The 22,703-nt window shown below is 42.0% G+C and overlaps 1 protein-coding gene across 5 annotated transcripts in view; it reads left to right on the forward strand.

The window, feature by feature from the left end:
- Positions 1–22,703, forward strand: part of ME3 (malic enzyme 3) — a 123,313-nt gene that overhangs the window by 68,037 nt on the left and 32,573 nt on the right. For all 5 annotated transcript variants that reach the window (XM_027467043.3, XM_072032811.1, XM_038177153.2 and 2 more), the window contains 2 exons: positions 17,096–17,171; positions 22,037–22,198. In XM_027467043.3, the coding sequence (XP_027322844.3) occupies positions 17,096–17,171; positions 22,037–22,198 (238 nt within the window). The remainder of the gene's footprint in view (positions 1–17,095; positions 17,172–22,036; positions 22,199–22,703) is intronic.

The raw sequence follows: 22,703 nt of genomic DNA on the forward strand, positions 1-22,703 counted from the left end.
TGTCCCCATGTGTCAAGTTCTGAGTTCTGTAAGGTAGGGAAGAGCACACCACCACTTGTCAACGTACTAGATGCACAGCAGCCAGTTCCTGACCCACAGCCCCATGCACAGCCATTACATTTCTGCCTTCAGCGTGCCTTTACCTCGCAAAAAGTTCAGATGAGATTTGGGAGTTTTACTTCTTTTTGTTTCCAGCCCTGCTGTTATCCTGGGGAAAGCAGAGGTGTCTTTCTGTATGCTGAACTCTTTCTGAATTTGTGACTATTCAAGAATTCCCCTTCTTTCTCATGTTTTAAATCCACATTATTTTACCATTGTGGTAAGAACATCTGTTCCCCTTGCCAGGCAGTTTTGCTGCTGAACTTGGGCTTGGAGATGCTCTGGATTGCAGCCCATGGCTTCAGCAAAAAGGGCAGAGCTTCATGCCCTTAGTACACCGAGTTTCCACGGCAGGGAGTTTGTTTCTCTGATGGTGCAGAGTGAATTTCAGTTTAGCCTCAGATTTGGTTTTAATCAAAGTCGTTTTAGCAAATTAGTGGTATTGTTCCAAAAAGAAAAGAGCTATTGTGCAAAGTGATGAGATTAAAATGAGCATTCATACATGCTTATTTTGTAGATCTGTCTCTAATTGTCCTACAATAAATACTTTCCCTCCTGGACCATGTAACGTACATCAGAAGCTTACCTGCAAGGCACGCACCTCAGGGTAGGATGCCAACACTTTCTGCTAAAATTATTGGGACCTGCAGGTTTGGAGAGCTCAGGAATTAATATTAAAGATGAAATTATTAGCTTTTCACGTATTAGTTGTCCTAAGCTGCATTGATGATAGAGAAGGTAATGCTTCTAACCTTTTTTTTTTTTTTTTTTTTTGTACCAGGAGGTTTTTAAAACAAAATGATGACCACATAAAACTTACACCCTGATATATTTCACTATTGTTTTAGGAAGAACATAGTGCCTCGAGCTGAAGAGGTTTTCCAAGCCACTCAGTTTTGTTTTGCTGTCACAGGAAGCCTTATCATAATCCTGTTCATTAGCTGATTGCATTTTATTTTAAATATGCAATAAAGCTGTCCTACATGACCCATTCCACTACTTAACTCTCATATGAGCAGAAAGTATTTTTCCACTAACATATAACCTAAATGTTCTCTGCAGATGTAATCCCCTCTACAATAGCCTTTTCAGAATGGAAAGCTGGGATCGTGTTCAGCCTGGTGGTTTTCTTGCCTGTAGCTGTTGCTGCTACATGCAGGTTGTCCCACTCTGGAGGCTCCCTTTTGGCTACATTTACATCACAGAAGAGTGAGCACCGCCTCATGCCTCACGAGGGAGCGCTGAGGGGAGCGGAGCAGTTATCTTCTAGCTTTTGCTAACACATCCCAGCGTGCCCTCATCGTTCTGCTGAGTCATACACAGTGGCTGGTTGCTTCCTTGTCTTCTCCCTGTGAATCCTTTTTTTGATGTGATTACCCCTCCAGATACGTGCAAATTTATAATTGTGCTCATCACTTCTCCTCGCTAGATGTTCTGCTGTGAACTTTGTCTTGTTGGTTTTGGATCATCTCTCCCATGAATCAAAATCTCTCAAAACCTCCCAGCTCAACTCTTTGAGCAACAGGAAAGTTTGAATGTTTGCTGAAGCAATTACCTTTTCATTTAAACTGTCACATTTAATGCTCTTGAGCGGGCAGGGGAGATGAAAGATGTCTCAGTTTTAAAATATCCCATGGTGCTCCAACGTGGATTGACTTGTATACAACACAGCTTATGCTGAGGAGGGAGGTCTCTAGAATATTATGCAGTCTTTCTGCAGCCTCAGCAGCAGAAATTAGTGACCTGTGAATGCAATAAGCCTCTTCCTGCGCTGAGGTCTCTGTTAGCCCCATTAGTGCTTGGTTTTATGTTTGAAGGCTGAACCTGGTAAGATTAAAGCACAAGTAACTTGCTTACAAAGCAAGTCTCATATAAGAGCATCCGAAATTATCCCCAAGAGGTCCAGCAGGGCTTCTCTCATCAGAATACATTTATCAGTGTTGGCATGGCTGCAGATTTTGTCTGCCATCTACTGCTGTCATAATCGCGGGGCTCGATGCCTCTTTTACCTTTCTGATCAGAGTGTACAATCTCTTAAGGACAAGCTTTTTACCTGCACTTCTATACAGCTGGTGTTTGGTTTTCCTCCCACGTTGGGGCTCCAGCATCCTGTACAGGTAAGCAGGTTTACCTGCTCCCAGTGGGATTTGGCACCTTCTGTCCTTTCCTTTTCTAAAGCCAGGCAGTCAGCAGTCTAGAAACACAGGTTTGCTCTGTTTAGCAGTAGAAAAGAGCTACTAGAAAAAAAGCATTTGCAAACATCCAATTCTTTACATCCTTATCTGTGATGCCTGTAGTCTGCCTGGATAAAGTCCCTGCCTTCAGGTGCCCCAGCAGGTTCCTGTCTCTGCCTTCCCCATATGCAGGAGTTTGCCTTTCTCTATAAGAGTCCCTTTAAATTCTCCAAGCAGGCTTTTCGTCTTCTATGGCCTCAGACTTTTTCCTGCGTGGTGGAAACTCTGGTTTTTAGAATGTCTGGAAGAGACGTTGGAACTATCAAAATATTAAGAACATTCTGGCACTGTCCCCTAAGAACGCTGAAATTTTTGCTGGAAGGTGTCTGTGTTGAATCACTTTTTTCCTATCTTGTTTCCCAGACAGCTCCCTGCTGAGCTACCAATACTCACTTATTCAAAGTCATGCCATAAGCATTAAAATCTTTAAGCCAAAGTACAGTTTTATTTTATAATAATTTATTCTGTGTTTTTAAATTAAAAAAAAAAAAAAGAAATTGTGTAATCTGCAAGTGCAAGTTGAGTGCAAGTTGAAATACCAAACTATAGCACCTCTGTCACATTTGTGATAAGGACACTGTCAAAATCTCTCCTCAGTGCTAAAGCAGACCATTAAACAAGCACAAGAGAAGAGCAACTGTGTCCAAAGGGAAGTCTTTCTAGCTGTGGATCCTGCCTGCAGCAGTGGCCAGTAACAGGTACAAGAGGAGTGTAACTGTAGGGTAGGCACATGTGCTCACTTTTTGGGGGCTTCTCAGATTATGCTCCTCTGCAGTTGGTGTCGTGGGGGCTTGGGGTTGTAGTTTTCTTAGGAAAACCTGCTGCCATGTTTGTCTTCAGAAGTACTGGAAATAGTGTCACAAGGTGACAAGAAGTGTAAGACGTGTAGATGCTCAGGGTGACCCAGCCCTGGGAGAGGTTTTTGTGGAGCTGTACAGCTTCAGATGCTGTCCCTCCTTGGAGAGGGAGCTCTGTGGTCCTCCCTGACGTTGTTCGTGTGACAGCTTTGCCAGCAGTGCCAGGGTCCCCAGCACAGGGCTGCTGTGGTCACGGGCCCTGAAGGAAGCAGCCCCACCTGATCCATCCCTGTTTATTCACTCCTCCCTTCCACTGCTCTCGTGCCTGCACAGATGTCCGTGCAGCTCTTTGATCAGGTTCAGGAGTAAATCGGGAGTAGATCCAAGTCTTTTTTGGGCCAGGCTAGCAGTAATCTGGATAGCCAGTTCACCGTCAGCTGCACGAAGAGTAGTGCTGACGAGGGGAAAGGGATGTGCAGAAGCAGGAAAACAAGTTGCTGAAGGCCTGAAGGCTTCGGGGAGGCAGCTTTGCTCATGGTGATGCCTTACTGTATCTGGATGCAAGGGAGATGTTACCTTAGGTACTAAGGAACGTGGGCCGTAGTGTTTGCTCTTCAAAGCCTGGGGATCCTTTTTCCTCATCAGAAATTTTCTAGACTGAGGGAATTAAATATAAGAGAGCAGGGCTTGCAGCTTTCTGAGACACTAAACAAAGAAAGAGAGGAGGAATCTTAGTTAATTGATCCCATTAGCAGAGTCACTGTTATCCTATTAAATGCTTCCACTAGCCCTGAAAGCCTTGAGACTGTGGTTGGGAGTCCTTTTTGCTTTAGACTGAAGAAGCAAAGTCCTCTACAAAGAAAAGTGCATAATATTAAGCATATTAATGCATAAGTGCATAGTATTATGACTTTTTTCCCCTTTTGCTTTTTCATTCTTTTTCAGTGTAAAATGTCCTTATAATTAATATTGTGGAGTTCGTTATACAGCACAGGACTGAACAAGTGCAATGCAGTTTAAAAGGTATTTTTTTAAGCTGGAGGATCAGTTTCACTATTAAAAAATAGTGACAGAATCTTTGAAAAGAGACTCCATATTTTTTCACAAAGAGAAAGCAGAGTAGAGAACTTACTTTAGGGCACGGAATCAGGGTTTTAGTTCTTTTGTAACAGTAAGAAACAGTTCATTATGATGGCATAAGCCCACAGCCTATTGAGACAGCAGATAATTCATAAGCATATTGGTATTCAAAAATACAGAGCTGTCAGTTGCTCTGCAAAAGCTTTTGGCATCCCCTGGGAGCAGGACTGGAACAGGTTGGTGCATCAACACCAGAAGAAAGCTAGGGGGACAGACAAAACTTACCTGGGTTCACTGTCCTTTTCTGGGTATGTAAATGTCCTCGAGGACTGGCTGCAGAACAATGCAAAACATGTTGGGATGAAGTTGAGTTCAGAGAATGAAAGCTAACAGGATGCAGATGTGCTAAAATTAAGTCTGACAGAATAATGATCTTTGTCCCTGATGAAAAACGAGCAAGTGAAACATCAGTCAATCTACAGAACTGTCTTGTCAACAGATCTGGCTCTGCTGAGGGCTTTTTTTCAATTGTGTTGTTCAATCAAAGCAGCAGGAAATAAAGTTACCTGCCATTTCTGGACACGTTAACCCCAGAACAAACAGATGTTGGAACAAAGGCGTAAACCTCATAGGTTTGTCACTAACCAGTGAATTGTCTGCGATCCCTCTTCTATAAAACAGTGAAGACCAAAAGTGAGTGCTAAGGATGGATTTTGAGTTGTTGGCCTGAAACTCGTGTTTTGAAATCCTTCTAGGTGGTCCGTAATTCTTGCAAAAACACTGGCTGTCATAACATCTCTTGTTGCCACCAGCAAGGTTCAGACTGCTTCCAGAAATAGCTGAAATCAGTGCAGGAGGAGTTTGATGTGTTTTATGGTCTGTGTTTAAATAACACCACCATGAACAACAGGCTGGTTTTGTAACAGGTGAAAGGTAGGGATCTGTGGAAAGGACCATGGTGTGCAGTCAGGAGGCCCTGAGAGGCTGGCAGGGGTTAAGCTGGGAGACAGTCCTACGTTTGGGACCAGCTTATGGAGCAACAAGAAGAGCGTGGATGGAGAAGGTGAGGAGCAACACCAAACACAGAGGGAGCCCAGGGCTGCTGTGAACACTCAGCCTGTCTCAAAACCCTGCTGAGAGATGGCGGAGTGGCTCAGGAGCTCCCACTGCTTCCCATGTGCTGACCCTGCTTTTTCCTGGCAGGTTGTTTCAGCATGCTCTACCCCCATCCTTGTCCCAGCTCTCTTCTCGCTTCAGTAAAGTGGCTCACAAAATGGGGAGAGAAGCTAAAGGAGCTCCTGGGCATAAGGACAGAAAGGCTTTTGCATCACCTGTGATCTCAGGTACTGTGAAGACTGGAGGCATAGGATGGATATTGTTGGGGTTATGAGGTTCTACCAGGGTTGTTACACTGGGATGGAGATGAAGAAGGATTCAAATAGGTTTCTTCATCAGAAAAGTTGTCAGTGCTCTTCCTTCCATATCTCCATTCTTCTCTCTTTCTCCCTTACTTTTCCTAAGAAAAAATGTACATCAAAAAGCTCTGACACTGAAGAGACACTTCTGTGGACATAAAGTCTCGGGCCCACTATAGTTAGCAGCAAAATCTCAAATTAACTTGTGAAGGTCAGGCATTCTCCTGCTGCCAGAGATGATTTGGATTTTGTTGAAATTCCCTGGTTTACCAGGAGAAGCTCAAAGGAAGAGGTGGAGCTGGCCAAAAGAAGCATTTGACCTGGAGAAGGAAATTCAAGAGGATGTGTTCACATTTAATCTGGCATAAATCTGTGCTGCTGCCACAAGGAACAACCCCACCTTAAACAAAAAATGTCAAAGGCAGGGAGGAGGAAGAAGAAATATTTAGAATAATGAATACCAGGATGTAAATTGGAGGGGAAATAACACCAACTATCATGAAAACCTTTGATAGCAATATCCATTGGGCTGTATAACAGCCTTCCATAGACCATGCATTGTGACTTGGGGACAATTTTAAAAAGGAACAATTTTTTTTTAACTGGTCATTTATATATTTATATTTTTAAATGTTGCATTTTTATTATAAAATTTTAATTGAATTTGTATTTTTTGCTTCACTGCAAGGCAACTATGAGATTTTCTGTCATGCTGCTGTATAATAGCTGTGCCAGAGCACTCTCATCCTCTAGTAGCAGGGCATCCATGTCTGAAATAGAAGAGAAATCAACAGGCAACATAAAGAGGTGTTTTGCAATTGCCACAGACTTTCCCAACAGGTCTACGGTCTACACAGAGTGCAGGGTTCTGTGTTTTGATAAGGTAATTCTTACCTCCTTGATTTCTTCTGTATTTTCAGAGGTGCCTTTTTACTTACACCAAAGGGAAAACTCTGCATGCAAATACAGAATTCAAATACACAATTCAGACATTTGTATGTCTGAATATGTATGTCAAATACACAACTCAGACAATGGGCAAATCAAACACATCTTCAGTATATGACTGTGGACGACTTACTGTAAAAGCTCCTAATAGGCTCTGTACTTGCTACAATTTATGGGACATAAAATAAAATAAAAAAAAATAAAAAAAAATAAAAAAAAATAAAAAAAATAAAAATAAAAATAAAATAAAATAAAATAAAATAAAATAAAATAAAATAAAATAAAATAAAATAAAATAAAATAAAATAAAATAGATAGATTCACTAAGACAGAACATGCCAGGTTAGATTTAACTTATTTGAAAGTTCATTGCTCTGCTACTGTCAATATAATACTTTTTTTTTTTTTTTGGTCAAACTTTGTCCTGATTTTGTGTTCAATCTTGGGGTTCCCTGCAGGGTACTTTAAAAGCAAAGGTGTGGGTCTTGGAAGAAATTTCTCAGCGCAGGAAGGAAATATAATCAGGGTAGGATTTAATTTAGCTTCCCAGAGAGTTTTGATCCCACTTTAGCCTCTACTATGAAGGAAAATAGAATACATTACGTGCTCAGCAGTTACAAAAGATAGGGGCTCCTTGGTCAACATCCGTGGGCAATAGCACTGGTTGCCCATCCCAACACATTTCTCTTTGAAATCCTGTAATCTTCCAATTGCTGAGTTACTGCCAGGGTCCAACACACAGGCTGCTCTAGGACTTAGCCTCCAAACGGCAAAAAATAACAGGGGTTAGCCAGCTTTTCCTGTTCTTGAAGTTGTTTTTCAGATGGTGGCTTCAAGCTGCTTAAGCATGATGAGTTTAAATAGAGCAAAGGATGCTGAATTTGAGAAGTGCTTACTTTTGCTGGTTGGTAGGGTCCTAGGGTGGTGTTATGTCTCACCTCAAAGCACTTGTCTTTACCCATGTGCATCTGTAAATTTATGCATAGGTGTCAGAGGAGTTATGAGTGTCCTGGATTCATGAGCAAAAAGGGAGTTCTGGGTGCTGAGGGTCAGCGAGAATCAGCCCCCACACTGCAGACCTGCTTGGCTCCCTCCCTGCCCTTGGCTCGAGGGGCTGAATCCCTACACAGATCTTCTCAGAGCTCCTCCTAGACACCACTGTTGAAACACCAATGATGAAAATGACATGGAAAGAATCGTTTTCTGAAGCTTTGAAACACAAACAGAATGTATCTGTTGAATTATGCCATGCTATGACAGTTCTCTGGTTAAACCTTTTTGTCCTGAGAATCCAGTAGGAACAAGCAACTTGTAACAAGCCAGAAGCGATGTGGGTTTGTTCGCCTCCTCCCTTAGTCCTAGACTATGAGTAGCAGAGATAAGTTGGGAACCTAATGCCACCCCTCCATGTTTTTACATTGCTGTGTAATGACCAATATCAGTGCTTATACTATGGTCTTTCTCCACCATTGTCCCCAAGGGGAAGAAGAGAGGGCTATTTATTCTTCAGGCTGTTTCCTGACTAGCACAGCCAATGAATCCAGAATTGCTTCCAAACACTGTCCACTGTCCCCTTACACTTCCCATTTTCAGTACCTTCTGTTCCCTTCCACATCCCTTTGATCTCTTCCCATATCTGCCTGTGCTCCACCATATACACCCACCAGCTGGTGCTTCTCCCCTTCCATCACCAGTTTTCTAGGGAGCAGTGAGCACAGCTTCGGGTCCCCCCTGTTTCCCTGTCTCTGCATTTTTGACCCTGAGACCCCCATACCCATCCTCTTTTTTCATTTGTTTTTCCCTGCAGGCAGCTTTCTCCTGCTATTCTGCTTTCTGCTTACTCCTATAGCCGAGACAGGCTGAGAGGCTTTGCTAGGGCTGGGCTAGTGAGGGCTCAGTAGGAATGAGGTGTGAAGGAACGCATGTTGTGTCTGGCTGCAAGCTGTCTTTTTGGCCAGCTGTCAAAGTAATTGTCAGGGGCAGGTCTGTGTTACCCTCTCCAGAGTGCTGGGGACATGAACCCCTTTATCTTTTCCCTTAATCTCAACAGTGATTTCTATAAAACAGCATAGGAACAAACATCTTTGAGACCTTTGCCTTTCTGATAAATTTGTTTCAGATGAACCAGCAGGTAAGAGGGGACACAGAATGATTGCATAAGCTCCCATTTCCTGGAAAAACAGCTAAAAGTAGCGCTGAGTGTTACTGGCATGAAAGACTAGGACATGGATATGAAAGCTTAGCTTTAGGCTCTGATCTGAACCATCCTGCTGGGGCAGGGTTTGGGTTATGCCAAAGAACTTGAAGCACTGCAGCTTCCACTGAAGGCTGTGCGCATTGCTCTCACCCTTATTGACACATGCAAATCAGTCTGTTCCTGATCTTCAGCAGTTTCCTACAGCGTAGCTGCTTGCCTTCCCTTAGGATCACAGAGAGTTCCCTGTGTGTGTATAGGGGGTTATGGAGAGTGAATCTTCTATCAGTGTACCATGGAGCCCGCATCTTCTGGCTCCCACACTTTTGGTTTTCCTGCCTAAATTTTGGTTTTCCTGCCTAAAATATATGATGACAAGTTTAAAAACACTTATAGTACTAATGCAATCATTCACCTCACAGGTTATTTAAAATTAAATCTCATAGCATACTTAAATTACAGGATTTTGCCTTATGGATCTCTATAAATTTCATCAGTAGTTGACTGTACTCTATTTCTGTTATTTTTCCATAGCACCTCAGTGCACTGCTCAGTGCCCTACAATTTACAAACGAAATTATCTAAACCAACAGAAATTTCTTGGCTTTTATTGTAAACAAATCTGTAAAAATAACTGGTGAATCACCACAGAGATTTTGTCCAATGTGATGATAAGTTGTACTGTATTTAGACAAATCAGTGCATGCTAGCACATACTTTCTCTCCGAAGCCTGTAGCCCTCAGGCATTTATAATCTTGAGCTTCCTAAAAGAGCCAAGCAATTTCAAAGTTTATTTTGTTGTTCCTGAAGGCTCTTATCCTGTTCTGGCAGAGACGTGAACCAAAAAATCAACAGTAGGGGTGCAGCTGGTGGAAACGTCTCTAGAAACTGATGTTGCTCAACCTGTTCATTTTGTATATGAGTCTTGAAGGTGTAAATAAATAAAACCAAATGTAGGGCTGTACTGTAACCACATTTTACCGCATCTCTAGGACAGACTAGCCTTGAATCCACAGAGTGTGTCATCTAGCATATTCTTCTGGCAAGGCAGGGACAATTTTCTGTGGTTAGCAGACAATGAAAGACAAGGCGTCCGCTGATCCCTCCTGTGTGTATGTCCCTGTTGCAGCAGTCATCTGGGCTTCAGGTATAGTGCAACCAAACCCAAAACAGCACAGAGTGGCTTACAGGAGCAGTCAGCATCCTTCCACAAGGACAAGCCAACTTGTTTTCTTTCCTGAGCATGAAGATAATTTTGCCAGGTGAATCTCAGCATCATTCCGAGACAGTCTTGCTCAAAGCTTTCCAGGAGTGTTGTGCCTTTATGCGAGGCAATGGCTGTGATCACTGTAGAGGGCCAGCTTGTCCCATGCCTTTCAAAGGTGATATTTGGGTGATCTTCAAAGGTAAGAGGTAAGATCTTCCAAACCAGAGCCTTTTACAGTGTATGATATCTCAGTGCAGGTTTCTGATCAGTGTCTCACAACTTCTTCATTGCTGTTCAGCAGCAGCCTCATGCAGGCAGTGGATGCTGGCAGAGATGTGACTCATCTCGTTTGTTTGTTGCTTCTTTAAATAATGGCTTCCCGGGGACTTCCTACCCATTTTGAGGGAAGTTCAGGCCCTACCAAGTCAAAACAGTCAGGGACTTTAATGTGGGCAGGTCTTTATGACCTGCAGGTTTTCAGATGTTTAACCTTTGTCTTGAGCATTTTTATTCTGAGAATGAGCCTTTCCTGTCTGGATGAAAGCACTGAATTATGATGCCTGCGTGTCTGATTTAACTATTCTGAGTATATTTGTTTTCTTAATGCTGACCCACCTGGTCGTCTTTGTCCAGTCCTTACTTGTGGAGCAAATTCTCATCATAGCACCCAGACTAGAATTTAAGAAATGGAAAAAAAATGTAACAAAAGTTTGATTTTTGTTGCCATATTCATGATTTAGCCTTGCAGTTCATTACATGCACACACACAGAACAAGACTCCTTGCAAGTGTCCCTGTCTTTTCTTGGATGAAAAGCGGTGTGTATTAGGGACGTTGGCTACCATTTTCATTTTCTTCCCTTCGTCAGTCCCTCTTCTCAGGAACAAGTAGTTATATACAAAGAATGTTGGTAGACAATTAAAAAAAAAACATCCTTGATGCTTCTTGATGCTTCTGAGATCTGGTAAAGAAGACTGATGGATGGATTACTGTGCATACAGCACTTGGAATTTGCACTTGTTTTTTTTTGTGTTCTTCTTGCTAGATACCAAACCTTGACTGAGCCTGACCATTGCAATATCTGTAAAAATTGGATAGTAGTGTGCAAATACATTCCTCCCTTACTGAGAAAGTATCCTCCTCTTCTTAGAATAGTCCTTCTAAAGTAGTGAGGGAGAAAATGAGTGAGGGAGGAAAAGAAAGATAAAGCTGCGTTGGTTGGGTGGTTTTCTTTGTGCTTTTCAACTCGTTACAACTCCTGAGGTTTTTAGATCCTTCTAGAGGTGTTTCTTTTCCTCCACAAGGACATAAATACCATAGAAATATGTTCCTATCTCAGTCAGTAAGGTAAGTACACATGGAACAAAGGCTAGCTTCATGCCAGTATACAGATCAGTGAGCCAGTGCCATCATCTGCTCTGCTCTTCTATGCCTTTTGACCAGGATGGTAACGTTGATCAATATAATTGCTGTCTGTCATCATCTATGATAATGTAGAGAGGCCATTAATTTTCTGGGTATAAACAGGCAACTAAAGTCATCAGTGCTACCCAAAACCACAGCACAGAACAACACTGTAACAGAAGTACAACAGTGGCCAAAGAGCTTTACATGGAGCCTAGAAAAGCAAAGGCATGGATTGCAGTGGATTTCTGTTTGATTACATGTCAGAGGCAGCAGTAGGGTAGAAAAGTGGGAAGAGGCAACACCAGGAGTGCTGCAAGCACAACCGCAAAAGCACTAGCAGTTGCTGAAGAAAAAGGAGAGAGACTTTTGGGTAGAAAAAGAGGAGAGATTTGGAGCTGTGAGGAAATAAGTTGCGTAAGCTTTTTGACTCCACTCTGTGTTTTGGGAAATGAAGCTTTGCACATTCTCTGTTAATAAACAGTGCTTTAGAGGTAACACTCCTGGCTCCACCACACACTGTTTCTTCTAAGGAGAAATAGCTCACAATGCAGCATTGCTAACCATGAAGATCAGAAAGGGGAACGTTACTTTGCCTTTTTGAAGAAGTAACCTCTCATTGAGTGAAAGCATTACAGAATATATTTTTGTTTCCTAATACCTGTTAAAATTTGCATGTTACAATTTGCTCTTTCCAAAATGTCTAAAAGAAATTAATGTTATTCTAAAAAGCTACCACCAGTATCTGGTATTGCATCCTTGAATCCAATCTGTCCTGTCTCCCTTGTCCCTGAACTCTTTCTAAAATGAGCCTTGCAGTTCTGGGATTGTCTTCACTGTGGCTCTTTCATAATGCCATCAGAATTGCCAAGATTTAACCCTTACAGCAGGATTCTTCAACTTGTGTGCATGGTAAGCTGTGTAGCTTTATAATTCTTGGAGCACTTCACGCAGCCAGAACAAAACCAGAAAAGAAAATAAAATCTCTCTGGTTTAGGCATGAGAAAATGTGTTGTGTGGTGTGGGTGAACATATCCAACCACTCTGACAGATTCTGCAATGATGGCCAGCAGTCTGCAGAATCCAGCAGTACAGTTCAGACAGCTTGACTTGACTTGCTGAAATCCATACAGAATTGTTTCTGTGACAAATTAATAAGTAGTAACACTCCTTGAGGTTTCCTGGATCCTTACAGATGTGCTCAGTGGCACAATGAAACCTAGTCTGACTTCCACCGTAACTAAGGAAGGCTGTAGTGAAACCAATGATATTAATGGAAAAAAAAAAAAAAAGGAGACTGAAGCTCTGAAACCCTAACAAATGCAGAGCAAAGCACTCCCAACTCTGAATTACCTGTACAAAGTTAACAGCTCCACAAAAGCTACTGTTTAGCCAGAAATAACAGTACAGTTTGTACATTCTCATTTTTACTATGCTCTATTTCTTGTATTTTTACCCCTTTATGTTTCTCTGGCTTCCAGCTGTACACATAGCTTCTTCTCCAAGGGAGAATGGCTAAATCCATGTAAAATGGCAAGTGCCTTGGCATAGGTGAGTTTTGAGGGCCGGAAAACCAGGATGTTTGTGCACCTCACACAGTGCCCATGTTATGTGACTTGATTGAAACCACTTACCTTTTTAGCATTTTATATTAATTGAATCATTTTTACTGAATCTCAAATGGATTCAAGTAAAACAGCTTCACTGACTTTTCATTTATCTGAAGCATTTTATCAAACATAATCTCAAGAGAGATAGAGAAGATACAGTGGTAAAGGCAGAATTTGTTGTTTAGTTTGCATTCTTTCTTCAGAATGCTTAGCCTGCATCTTTTCCTCAGTAAAAGAAAATCAAGTTAATTGATTTTCTTTCCACTTGAATGTTTCTTATTTACTAGTGGTCCACATGGACCAGCCTGTCTCTCTTAGTATTCAGAGCTCTACCTGCTGTCCTTCGAGGCACAAATAAGCTTTTGCTCCTGCTACCTCTCCTATAAACTACATACCCATGAGAGAAACCTGGCTGCTACTCTTGCCTATTCAGTCATCAGCAAACCTTTTGCTGAGTTCAGCGTGCACAGCTTGTTTATTCCTTCTGCCTGGCTTGCAGAAGAGATTTTAGGATAGATTAACCCTCAGCCAATTTCAGATATCTCACTGCAGTGGATAAGTTGGCCAGCTCATCTCTGTGGGTAACCATTACTGTCAGGTGCACGAGCATGACTCTTATGGGGCTCACTCAGAATGAGGACTTACCTACGACCCCTGAATGCAAGAAGTCACTTTTTGACTAAAATCTGGTATGTGCCATCTTCTTAAAACACGGTGAGGTTGCTGAGCTGGCTGTCAGAGTCATTATTTCATAGTGCCTGCATCTTCCAGCTCACCACTACCAGAGTCACTTTCTGAATGCCTGAACACCAAGTAGAGGCCAGAGAGCTTGGAACAGCTTCAGGAATGTGCTCCAGCTGGGTGCCTAGAGGCACTGGAAGCTTTTGTGTTTTATTGAAACTGGGCCTTTGGCTCTCTGGTTCAGTGATGAAGGAATATATGAGGCTGTGCCCAGTTCCCCATGCGGTTGTGTCAGTGAGAGACATCACATTCCCCTAATGGATGGGCCCTTTCTGCTCCTAGAGGCTTCCCTTCCAAAGCTGGTAGTGCCATTAGTGTGCTAATTGTTAGTCTAAATTAAGCCATCCAGTTTTGCCCAGAGTAAAACAAGGAGCAGTTTTTCTTCTGAAGTGCTCTATGCATGTAACTGCAGAGAGAAGCAGCTAGGACTGAGAACCTGGTCCATGTCACGGTCTGAATGCAGTGTCAATATATGTCATAGCCATTTTTTTTCCAGAAAAGGGTCCATGAAAGCCAGCATACACAATGGAGGGTCCTGCTTAACATCAAATAAACATAATATTAAGAAAGGGAATGCAAATTTCGAGAGGGGTGCTTGGTTCTCAGCTATCAAAGCCAAGCCAGTCCTTCCTCAGGCAAAACATACCATGGTGATAGCAGGCAGGGCCCTTCTCCTGAGCAACACAGAGCAGACTTCAGGTTTTAAAAGGCCCAGACTCTCTTCTCCTTGGTCCAGCAGGAGTGGAAACCGTTCCACTGTCCTCCCAAGGAAACAGAGTCAGGAGCTCTTCTGAGGCAGTGGGCATTTGCCCTCTCTACTTTGTGTGAAACAGTTCACTGCTCACCTAGCAGCAAGACTGGTGGTGGGCAAACAGTTGGGTTTCAGCTTCTGCTGTGCACAGTGAGTGTCTTCCTGAGGTTGAATAGCTGGTGTACTCGTGGCAGTACTGAAGCAATCTGAATGTGTGAGGCACACAGCTAGACAACTAAGAGGTTGCCTTTATTGTGTATGGAAAATGCTTATTGAAACCATACCACTCTTTTTACAAGCATGTTGTAACTTGAAGTATCTGCAATGATGTTACTAATTTGTGCTTTCAAGTCTTGGTTAATAACTCCTCTAAATGTGGATGGCAGCAATACAGCACCCCTTGTTTATGAAGATTAACATCTGTGAATAATGCCTTTGAGATAGGCCATGCGTATGTGATTACATGTAGTTCATTGGTTACTGGGCACAGATTTAACTGTTTATTTTATGCTGAATAAATGAACCATTACTTTCCTTTTTGCATTTCTGATCTTTCTCTGTGATTGTGACTTGTTCAGTGTTGAAGTCAGCACTTTTATTTTTCTTCTTTTCAGAGAAAAAGGCTTTTTTATTAGGATTCCCACAATTGACCGTGGGAAGATATCTGCCCTCCTGGAAGAGTTGTATGAGAGAAGTCCATGCCAGAGAGAGTAACCTAATGATGTTTGTTTATTCATCACTTATAGGGACTTACAATGGAAGTTGTTTTCAATTCTCTAAAAATAAGACTTTTACCAGCTCACATTTCACTTTAGAACCCCAAACTGTGACCTGATCTGAACTTACAGGGGCTGAACAATAGTAGGGACGTGGAAGCAGCAAAACGCCTTTCTCCATTGTTCCAGCTGCTTTCCAACGCAACGCTAATCACCAGCACAACTCTTGCTTTTGTGAGCAGATAACAAGGCAACGAAAATGTGTGCCTCGGCCTGCCAAGAGAAGTCATCAAGTTAGAGCCCCTGATTTGTGCTGATGAGCAACATAAGCAATTTACCCTGAGACACATATGGAGGAGGCTGCTGCTTTGGGGTTAGCACTACTAAAAAACAGCATCAAAAAATCTCATACTATCTGAGCAGAGATCAGTCAGTGTGAATAATACTATCTTGGATGTTGGAAGAATCCCTGGTAAGGATACTGTTTATGGTAGTAACAGCAAAGAGGAGAAAAGTAAGCCACAAATCTAAAGCATGTTCCAAGAATGTTGTCTTCTAGTTCCTAATTTTATTAAAAAGAGGGCATTTTCATTTAAATAATGATGACCTTTGTGTTGAGTAATGTTTAGTTGTAGTGCAGTCAAGTATGCTATTGCCAGTGCTGATACTTTGTACAGAGGCTTCATCCAAAGATTTATTTTTCTGTTTCATTTCTCGTAATTTTGGGTGTTTTTCATAAGGTGAATGCAAGTATCAAAAACTGGGGTGAGATATTCAGGAAAAATATGGTGTTGCAAGGGTAAGTTTGATGTGGTCGGAATGTTCACATTACATGGGTTCACAATGACCACTGATTTTGCAGTGACAGCAGAGGTATAGCATTTTGTTACTGAGTGAAGTCATATATAAATATATATAAATATAAATAAAGCCTGTGTTATAGACGGCCACTATCTCCACTTCTTAAATATGAGCCCTTTTTAAGGTATCTGCAGACTTGGCCCCAAGGCCACAGCTACTTATCAAGCTCAGGCTAGATGAACAGAACAAGCCAAACTTTTCTTGACATGTTTACAGTCCCTTGAGACAAAGATCAAAAGGGGATACAGTTGCCAGGAGCAAAACAGACTTCTCTGAGATCACCTGGCATAGCGTGGCAAAGGCTTGGTGAGAACCCCAGACCCAGAGGGTCTGTGCTTTAGACTGGCTCAGGCTGGATTTAACTTTAGTTCCTTACAGTATAGTTAATACCAAAAGATGTCGTTTGAACTCCCGGTACTGTCTGTTGATATAGACTGTGTTCTGGAGCAATTTCTGTATTTCTGGTGATTCAGCTCCATCCTGGAGCCATCTCTCATATAGGCCAGGTGGTCAAACTCTGGAAGGGCTTACAAATTTTTGGAGCTCAGTTGACTAGAGTGGGGACCCAAAATGTCTAGCTCTGCAGTTGCTGATATTGGTAGCTGGGTGAGAAGGATGATACTTCAACTGTTTGAAATGCCAACAATAAACTCCTCATGAAAGACTGTATAAGAAGGCTTAAGGTAAAATCATCAGGCTCCCTTGCAGTTACCAGAATTATTTTAACAAGAAAGCTCTTCTGAACTACAGCAGAGTTTGCTCCACAAAACAATGACATTTCACAAGGGTGAAATGTGTAACACCAGTGGCTGTTGAGTAAAGTTGCCATTAAGGGTTTTGAGCCTTGGGGTTCTGAAATGAGAATTAAACTAATTAAACTTCATATTGGCAGTCTCTTGTCTCCTTTCCATGAAAGCAAATAGCCTGTTTTTGTGCTCTGTAGCTCATTTCCTTGAATTTTTGAGTTTCACCTGTTTTATTTTTTCTTGGAGTTTCTAATTTTATTACAAGTGTTTTTCTTTTTTTTTTCTTCCCTAGGGGGTTGTTTATCACCATCCATGACAAAGGCCATATTGCAACAATGCTAAACTCTTGGCCTGAAGAAAATATTAAGGTATGTGGCGTGTCTTCTATGGGCTTGGAAATTCAAAGGAGTTGGGTGCAAAGTGGATATTGAATGGAACCATTTGGGATTATTACAGAATTACCTATTTGAAAGGACAAGATAAAAAGTCTTCCCTGCTTCAAAGAGTTTCCAGGCTAGTGGTTGGACCTAGGAGAATCTCTTATGTGTGCATGTAGTAAAGAACATCTTTATTAAAGGCAGCAGAGCCTTGGTCAAAAAAAAAACAGCATGCATGATAATAAATTCATACAGAATCAAGGCCTTGGTGAAGATTTGAGATATAGGTGTTGAAGAATACTGTGGCTAACTCACAACCTGTTAGATATACAAAGGTCTTTAAGATATCTCTGTAAGTGACTTGCTTGTAGGATTCTTCCCAAACCCAATGAGTCATGCAGCATCCAGAACACTCCCAACTTTGCAAATAACGTTTGATATCCAGCAGCTGAAGAAATTACTGACACCCCACCTAACAAGTGATCTTGTGAAGTGTTTTTCTGTAGGGCTCAGGGCTGGGCAAGTCCCTGGCATAAAATAAAGTCAACACTTAAGAAAGGTCATGCCAATTGCCTCCTTCCATCAGTTTGAAAGTACATGTGCTTGGGAATTTCCCTGGCTATTGACAGAGGTTCAGTCTCCTATCAATAAGCTGTTTCTTCCAGGAAGAAAGTTTGGAAGCAGTGAAAATCTTCTAAGCACACTCCATTTCTAAGAAGAAAAAAGAAAAAAAAAAAAAAGAAAGAAAGAAAGAAACAACATGTTTCCAGAAAAAAATATTTGTTGTCTTTGGAACCATAGAGAACAAATGCAAACTAGATATTTTGTCCTTGCTCTGTCCAAAAATCTCAGTGTTTCCATTTGTTTCTGATCAGGATTGAGAGCACAACTCATTATGGCCAATAGGTATGTTTTTGCAGATGGGGAAACTGGCACAGAAAGATTAGTCTGTTGTTGTAACATCGCTCTCTGGCACCCAAACCAGACTATAGGAAGGGCAGTAGTCCATGAAGGAGATTCAGACTATCTACTTTATGAATTTGCCAGACTACAAAGATAGCTAATTACATCACTATCTGTGTTTTGGGCTGCAGGGTTCCCTATGTGTTTATACAGAGAATACTCCATGCCTGAACAGGTAGGCATTTAAACACTCGAGATTTTCAGATAAGTAGGGAGTTACCTGAACTGCATCTAAGTCCCCGGAGGAACCCAGTATTTGAACAGGCTCAGACCACATGGAACACTAGCGGCAGTAAGTGCCATTAAAGGCAGTGAAGAAACATCTGGAGATGCTGTCCCACTTTTTCCTTTGTGGTTCCTTAGAGCTTCATGGCAGTAGCATTGACTGTGGCAATGGGAAATCTAAGTTATATGTCTGAGTCCTCTGCCTGGAAGGGCTGGAATAGTTCTCTGCTGAGCTTAGCAAGCTCAGCCATGCTCTGATGTGCCCCACCTCCACCCCTCCTATTGAAGCTGGTCTGCTCTGAAAGAATCAAAGGGACAGAAGTGGAATGAGCAAGAAGCCATTTCTGAGCATATTCATGTGGGACAGTGTTTCTTTTGTGTGTCTCTTCCAGGGTGGCTAATGAATCTATGAAGAAACTTTGGATAAAATGTGGGAAGCACTTATCAGTACCTCCCCTTGCTGTTTTTCCCTCTGGTTCATTAATTTTGCACTCTTTTCTGCACCATGGCCCAGCTAGAGCAGGAGGAATGCAGGGAATCATACAAGATAGCATTATGATAGGATGTTATCCTGGGAAATGGATTCAAACAACTTCAAAATGAGGATAATCTAGAAATGTCCTATTCCAAGACAAGTGTGCTGCCCTGCAAGCTACTGGATTGACTTCCTTCCTTCCTTCCTTCCTTCCTTCCTTCCTTCCTTCCTTCCTTCCTTCCTTCCTTCCTTCCTTCCTTTCTTCCTTTCCGTAGGGTGTTCCCCTGAAAAGCACACTCACCATCTAGAGTCCCACGCAGTATTACTGCTATACAAGGATACTCACACTTACCTTTCTACATAGTGTTTTCTGTTGGCACACTCAAAGCAGAGTATAGGTTCATCCTCAGAAAGTTGTCCTCATGCAATCACTGCACAGAAGTGGGGATGCCAGCAGTGGCACTTAGCTTTTGGCATTGCCTCAGCAGCTTGGAGATCAGCGTAGTGCTCTGGATCACCCAGCCTGTGGTCCACAGTCATCTCAGTTAACATCAGCTGCCTGAAAACCTGGTGCGTAATCTCCACTTGTTAGTACTTCATTGAACAATGAAGAGGGAGACAAGCATCTTCAAAGGGAAATGCTCCTTTCATGCTTTCCCAAAGCAGAGGGATGAGATGCACTCTGGAGGTTTCCATCTCTCCCCATCAACTATGAAAGAATCTTAGAAACTGCTTAGATGATTGACTTGAACACACACCTAAGTTTCAGCCAAAGACTTGACTACAACCATCAGGAAAATTTGTAACACAGCTGGAAGCAGAAAGCAAGTTCCTAACTGGTAAACCAGTGGTGCAGTCCGTGGGGTCTGTCCTGCCCAGACAGAGATTAACGTCATGTTTGTTGAGTTTTGATCACAAGAGCAATCAAAAACATTATTTTAATGTGCTTGTGCATCAGGTATCCACCGAAGCTTTGCTTTTTGTTGTTGTTGTTGTTCTGTTTTTTAAATCCAAAGAACCACAAACAAATGTGAATCCAGTTTCCCCTCTCTGACACAGGCAGCAACGAAAATGTTGCTCCTGTATTTTTTAGTGTTACCTTGGAGATCTTTGGGACCAATAGAGAATATAAGTGCTATGGAGAAGTTTTTAGGCTTGCCTGAAAACACGTATTTATTTGGATGAAAGGGAATCTGTGCTCCAGAGAAATATTTTGGTTCAATATAACTTAATATAAAAAAAAAATACAAAAAATCTGCATAGTTAGAATTTTGATTTCTTTTCATGTAATGTGCATCAGTTTCTGGATAAACCTGTAGCAGTGCCTGTGCTTGTTGCTTTCCCTATTACCAGCACTGCTTTCCAGTCCCAATTGCATCCAGGGTGTGGTAAAGAATTGAGTGCACACCCAAAAACAGATGGAGTACACCCAAAAAGAGACTTTCCCATCACTGACTAACACTTTGCATTGACTCAGAAAGAAAAACAAATAGGAAAACATCCCCAAATGGAGTAATTATGTGTATCACTGTCATGAATGTGAATTCCCTGTGGCAGGGCTTGTTCAGCCTCTGGCCTGATAGGTATATATAGTCATTCTAGTTTTAATAGTCTTTACATTAAATTTTCATTTACCTTTAGGAATTCTCACTCTTAGTGACAAGGGACTGGCAACAGGACAACAACAAATATTCAGCGTGTAGGAGGAACATTTCAAAATAATCCTTATTACATATTGGTTGTCACTATTACTATGTACACTACAGCCCTGGAATGCATCACGCACATTACCACCATGAAACTACCGGAGTGTTTTTTTTTGCTAAAGGGCAAAATAAATGTTAAAAGCAGAATAGATGTGTGTCCTGTGTATTTTTAGTTTATCCTCAGGCCTACTCATTAACTATGTAAAGTAATGTAATTCTCTTCTCCTGTTACAAACAGCGGTTTAGATTGAGGGAGAAAATAGCCTAGGGAGGTGTGTATAGTTTATGTTGAATAAAAGCATCTGATTGTTCATTGTAAATCCACAGTGCAAAAGTTTAAGTCCTTCCATGTCTCCTCCCTTTAATCATCTAAGTATGCAGGGAAAGGACACCAAAAGAAACCAGTGTGCTTCTCCCTGAAATAGAAAAGTCCATAAGGAGAGTTACTCCATTCCTAAACAAGGCAATGCTGATTCATCCCAACTCTAAACACATCTTTATTATCCACACCCAAAAAGGAAGCACATCTGTTGAGATAGCTGCTGATCCCCCATTCTCTTATTTCTTAATAAAGCACACGCATGTGTCTTCAGTTTGACATTAACATTGCTCATTAGCAAATAAAAGAACTTCTCTGCATCTTCTTCGTTGACACCCAGGCCAGACTGTGCGCTAGAGTTGCCCACAGTCTATTTAATGTGAGTGCCTTGTTCTTTGAAGTGCTGGGACAGTGATGGAAGTGGAAGTTTGTTGTGGTCTTTGCAGCTTTTCTCCCACAGAGGGACTGGATTCCAGTACTTTCCTGCTCTTACTGCATTTCAGAACTGCCCAAATAAGTGCCTCACCCTGGGGACTAAACTGACAACTACAGTAGTTAGCCTAAAATTTGTGAAACTAAGTGAAATCTGCTTGGTCGTTTGCCTGATAAGGTCCCAGTGCTGTACAGGGTGGGTTGAACAGCTCACCTTTGGGATTCTAATTTGGAAATCTTTAAGTATGCTTTTTTTCCCCTTCTTGTCAAAAAGAAATGATGCAGTAATGAGAATAACAGAAGGCTATAGGACAGAGGAACACTTTTGTACAGGGCTCTTTTTCCAGAAAAAAAAAAAAAAAAAAAGAAAAAAAAAAAAAAAGAAAAGGAGAGGCCGTCAAGGCCAGATCTGTTTTGTGAAGCTCCTGGTTGTACAGGTGAGGATGTGGAAAGAGCTGTGCTGGGTGGTGGGTTCTGCTACACATGGGTTGAAGTGCTGGCAAGCAGAGATGCTGCTCTCCCACGCTGAGAGAAGCAACCCATCAGCCACATTGCCTCCACCCCAAAATGACCAGCCCTGTGTCACTGACAGCCAATTTATGTGGTGTCACGTAGAAGGAGCAAATATCCACTGCACAATACAACTGCAATATGGCATTGGCATGAAGACAGTAGAAGTATTTTTGCTGATCAAGCCCTGACAACACCATACACCACTCTCTTTTCATCTTCCTAGGCTATCGTGGTAACAGATGGAGAGAGGATTCTCGGTTTAGGAGATCTAGGAAGCTATGGCATGGGTATCCCAGTGGGAAAGCTTGCTTTGTACACAGCTTGTGGTGGAGTTCACCCACAACAGTGTCTCCCTGTCCTGCTGGATGTTGGTACAGACAATGAGGTAAGACTTACAGTTTTTCGTAAATATGACAGGGGGGAGAAGGAATTGAGATTAATACTTAACTGAGGCCAGTTCCCTAAATGTGGAGACAGAGCCAGAGATATCCAACATGAGACGATGGCTAGACCAGCACTGCAGGGAAGTGACCAGGTTGCATTCCTGTTTGATACTCGAGACACTTTTATGGGGAACTGCAATGAACTCTGAATAGTCTTGTGGTCCCATGGTGAGAAGAGGGTTGCCAGTTGGAGCTGAAGGATCAGCTCCACCTTTCAGTATGGCAATGTGAGTTAAAAGATTTTGGAGAGGAAGATCAAGATTTATTCTTCTTGTGGTAATTGTGAGAAAATAGACAGATACCCTTGTTTGCGTAGAGATGACTATATGCCAGAAAATAGAGAATCCCTGCTGGGTGGTTTGGGAATGATTAATTTCAGTGTTTTGTCAGATTGCACTCTTTACTACACATGATAACCAGACAGGAGGACTCCATCTGTTTGCAGAT

The sequence above is a fragment of the Anas platyrhynchos genome, chromosome 1 (assembly GCF_047663525.1).
Source record: "Anas platyrhynchos isolate ZD024472 breed Pekin duck chromosome 1, IASCAAS_PekinDuck_T2T, whole genome shotgun sequence".
Taxonomy (NCBI): domain Eukaryota; kingdom Metazoa; phylum Chordata; class Aves; order Anseriformes; family Anatidae; genus Anas; species Anas platyrhynchos.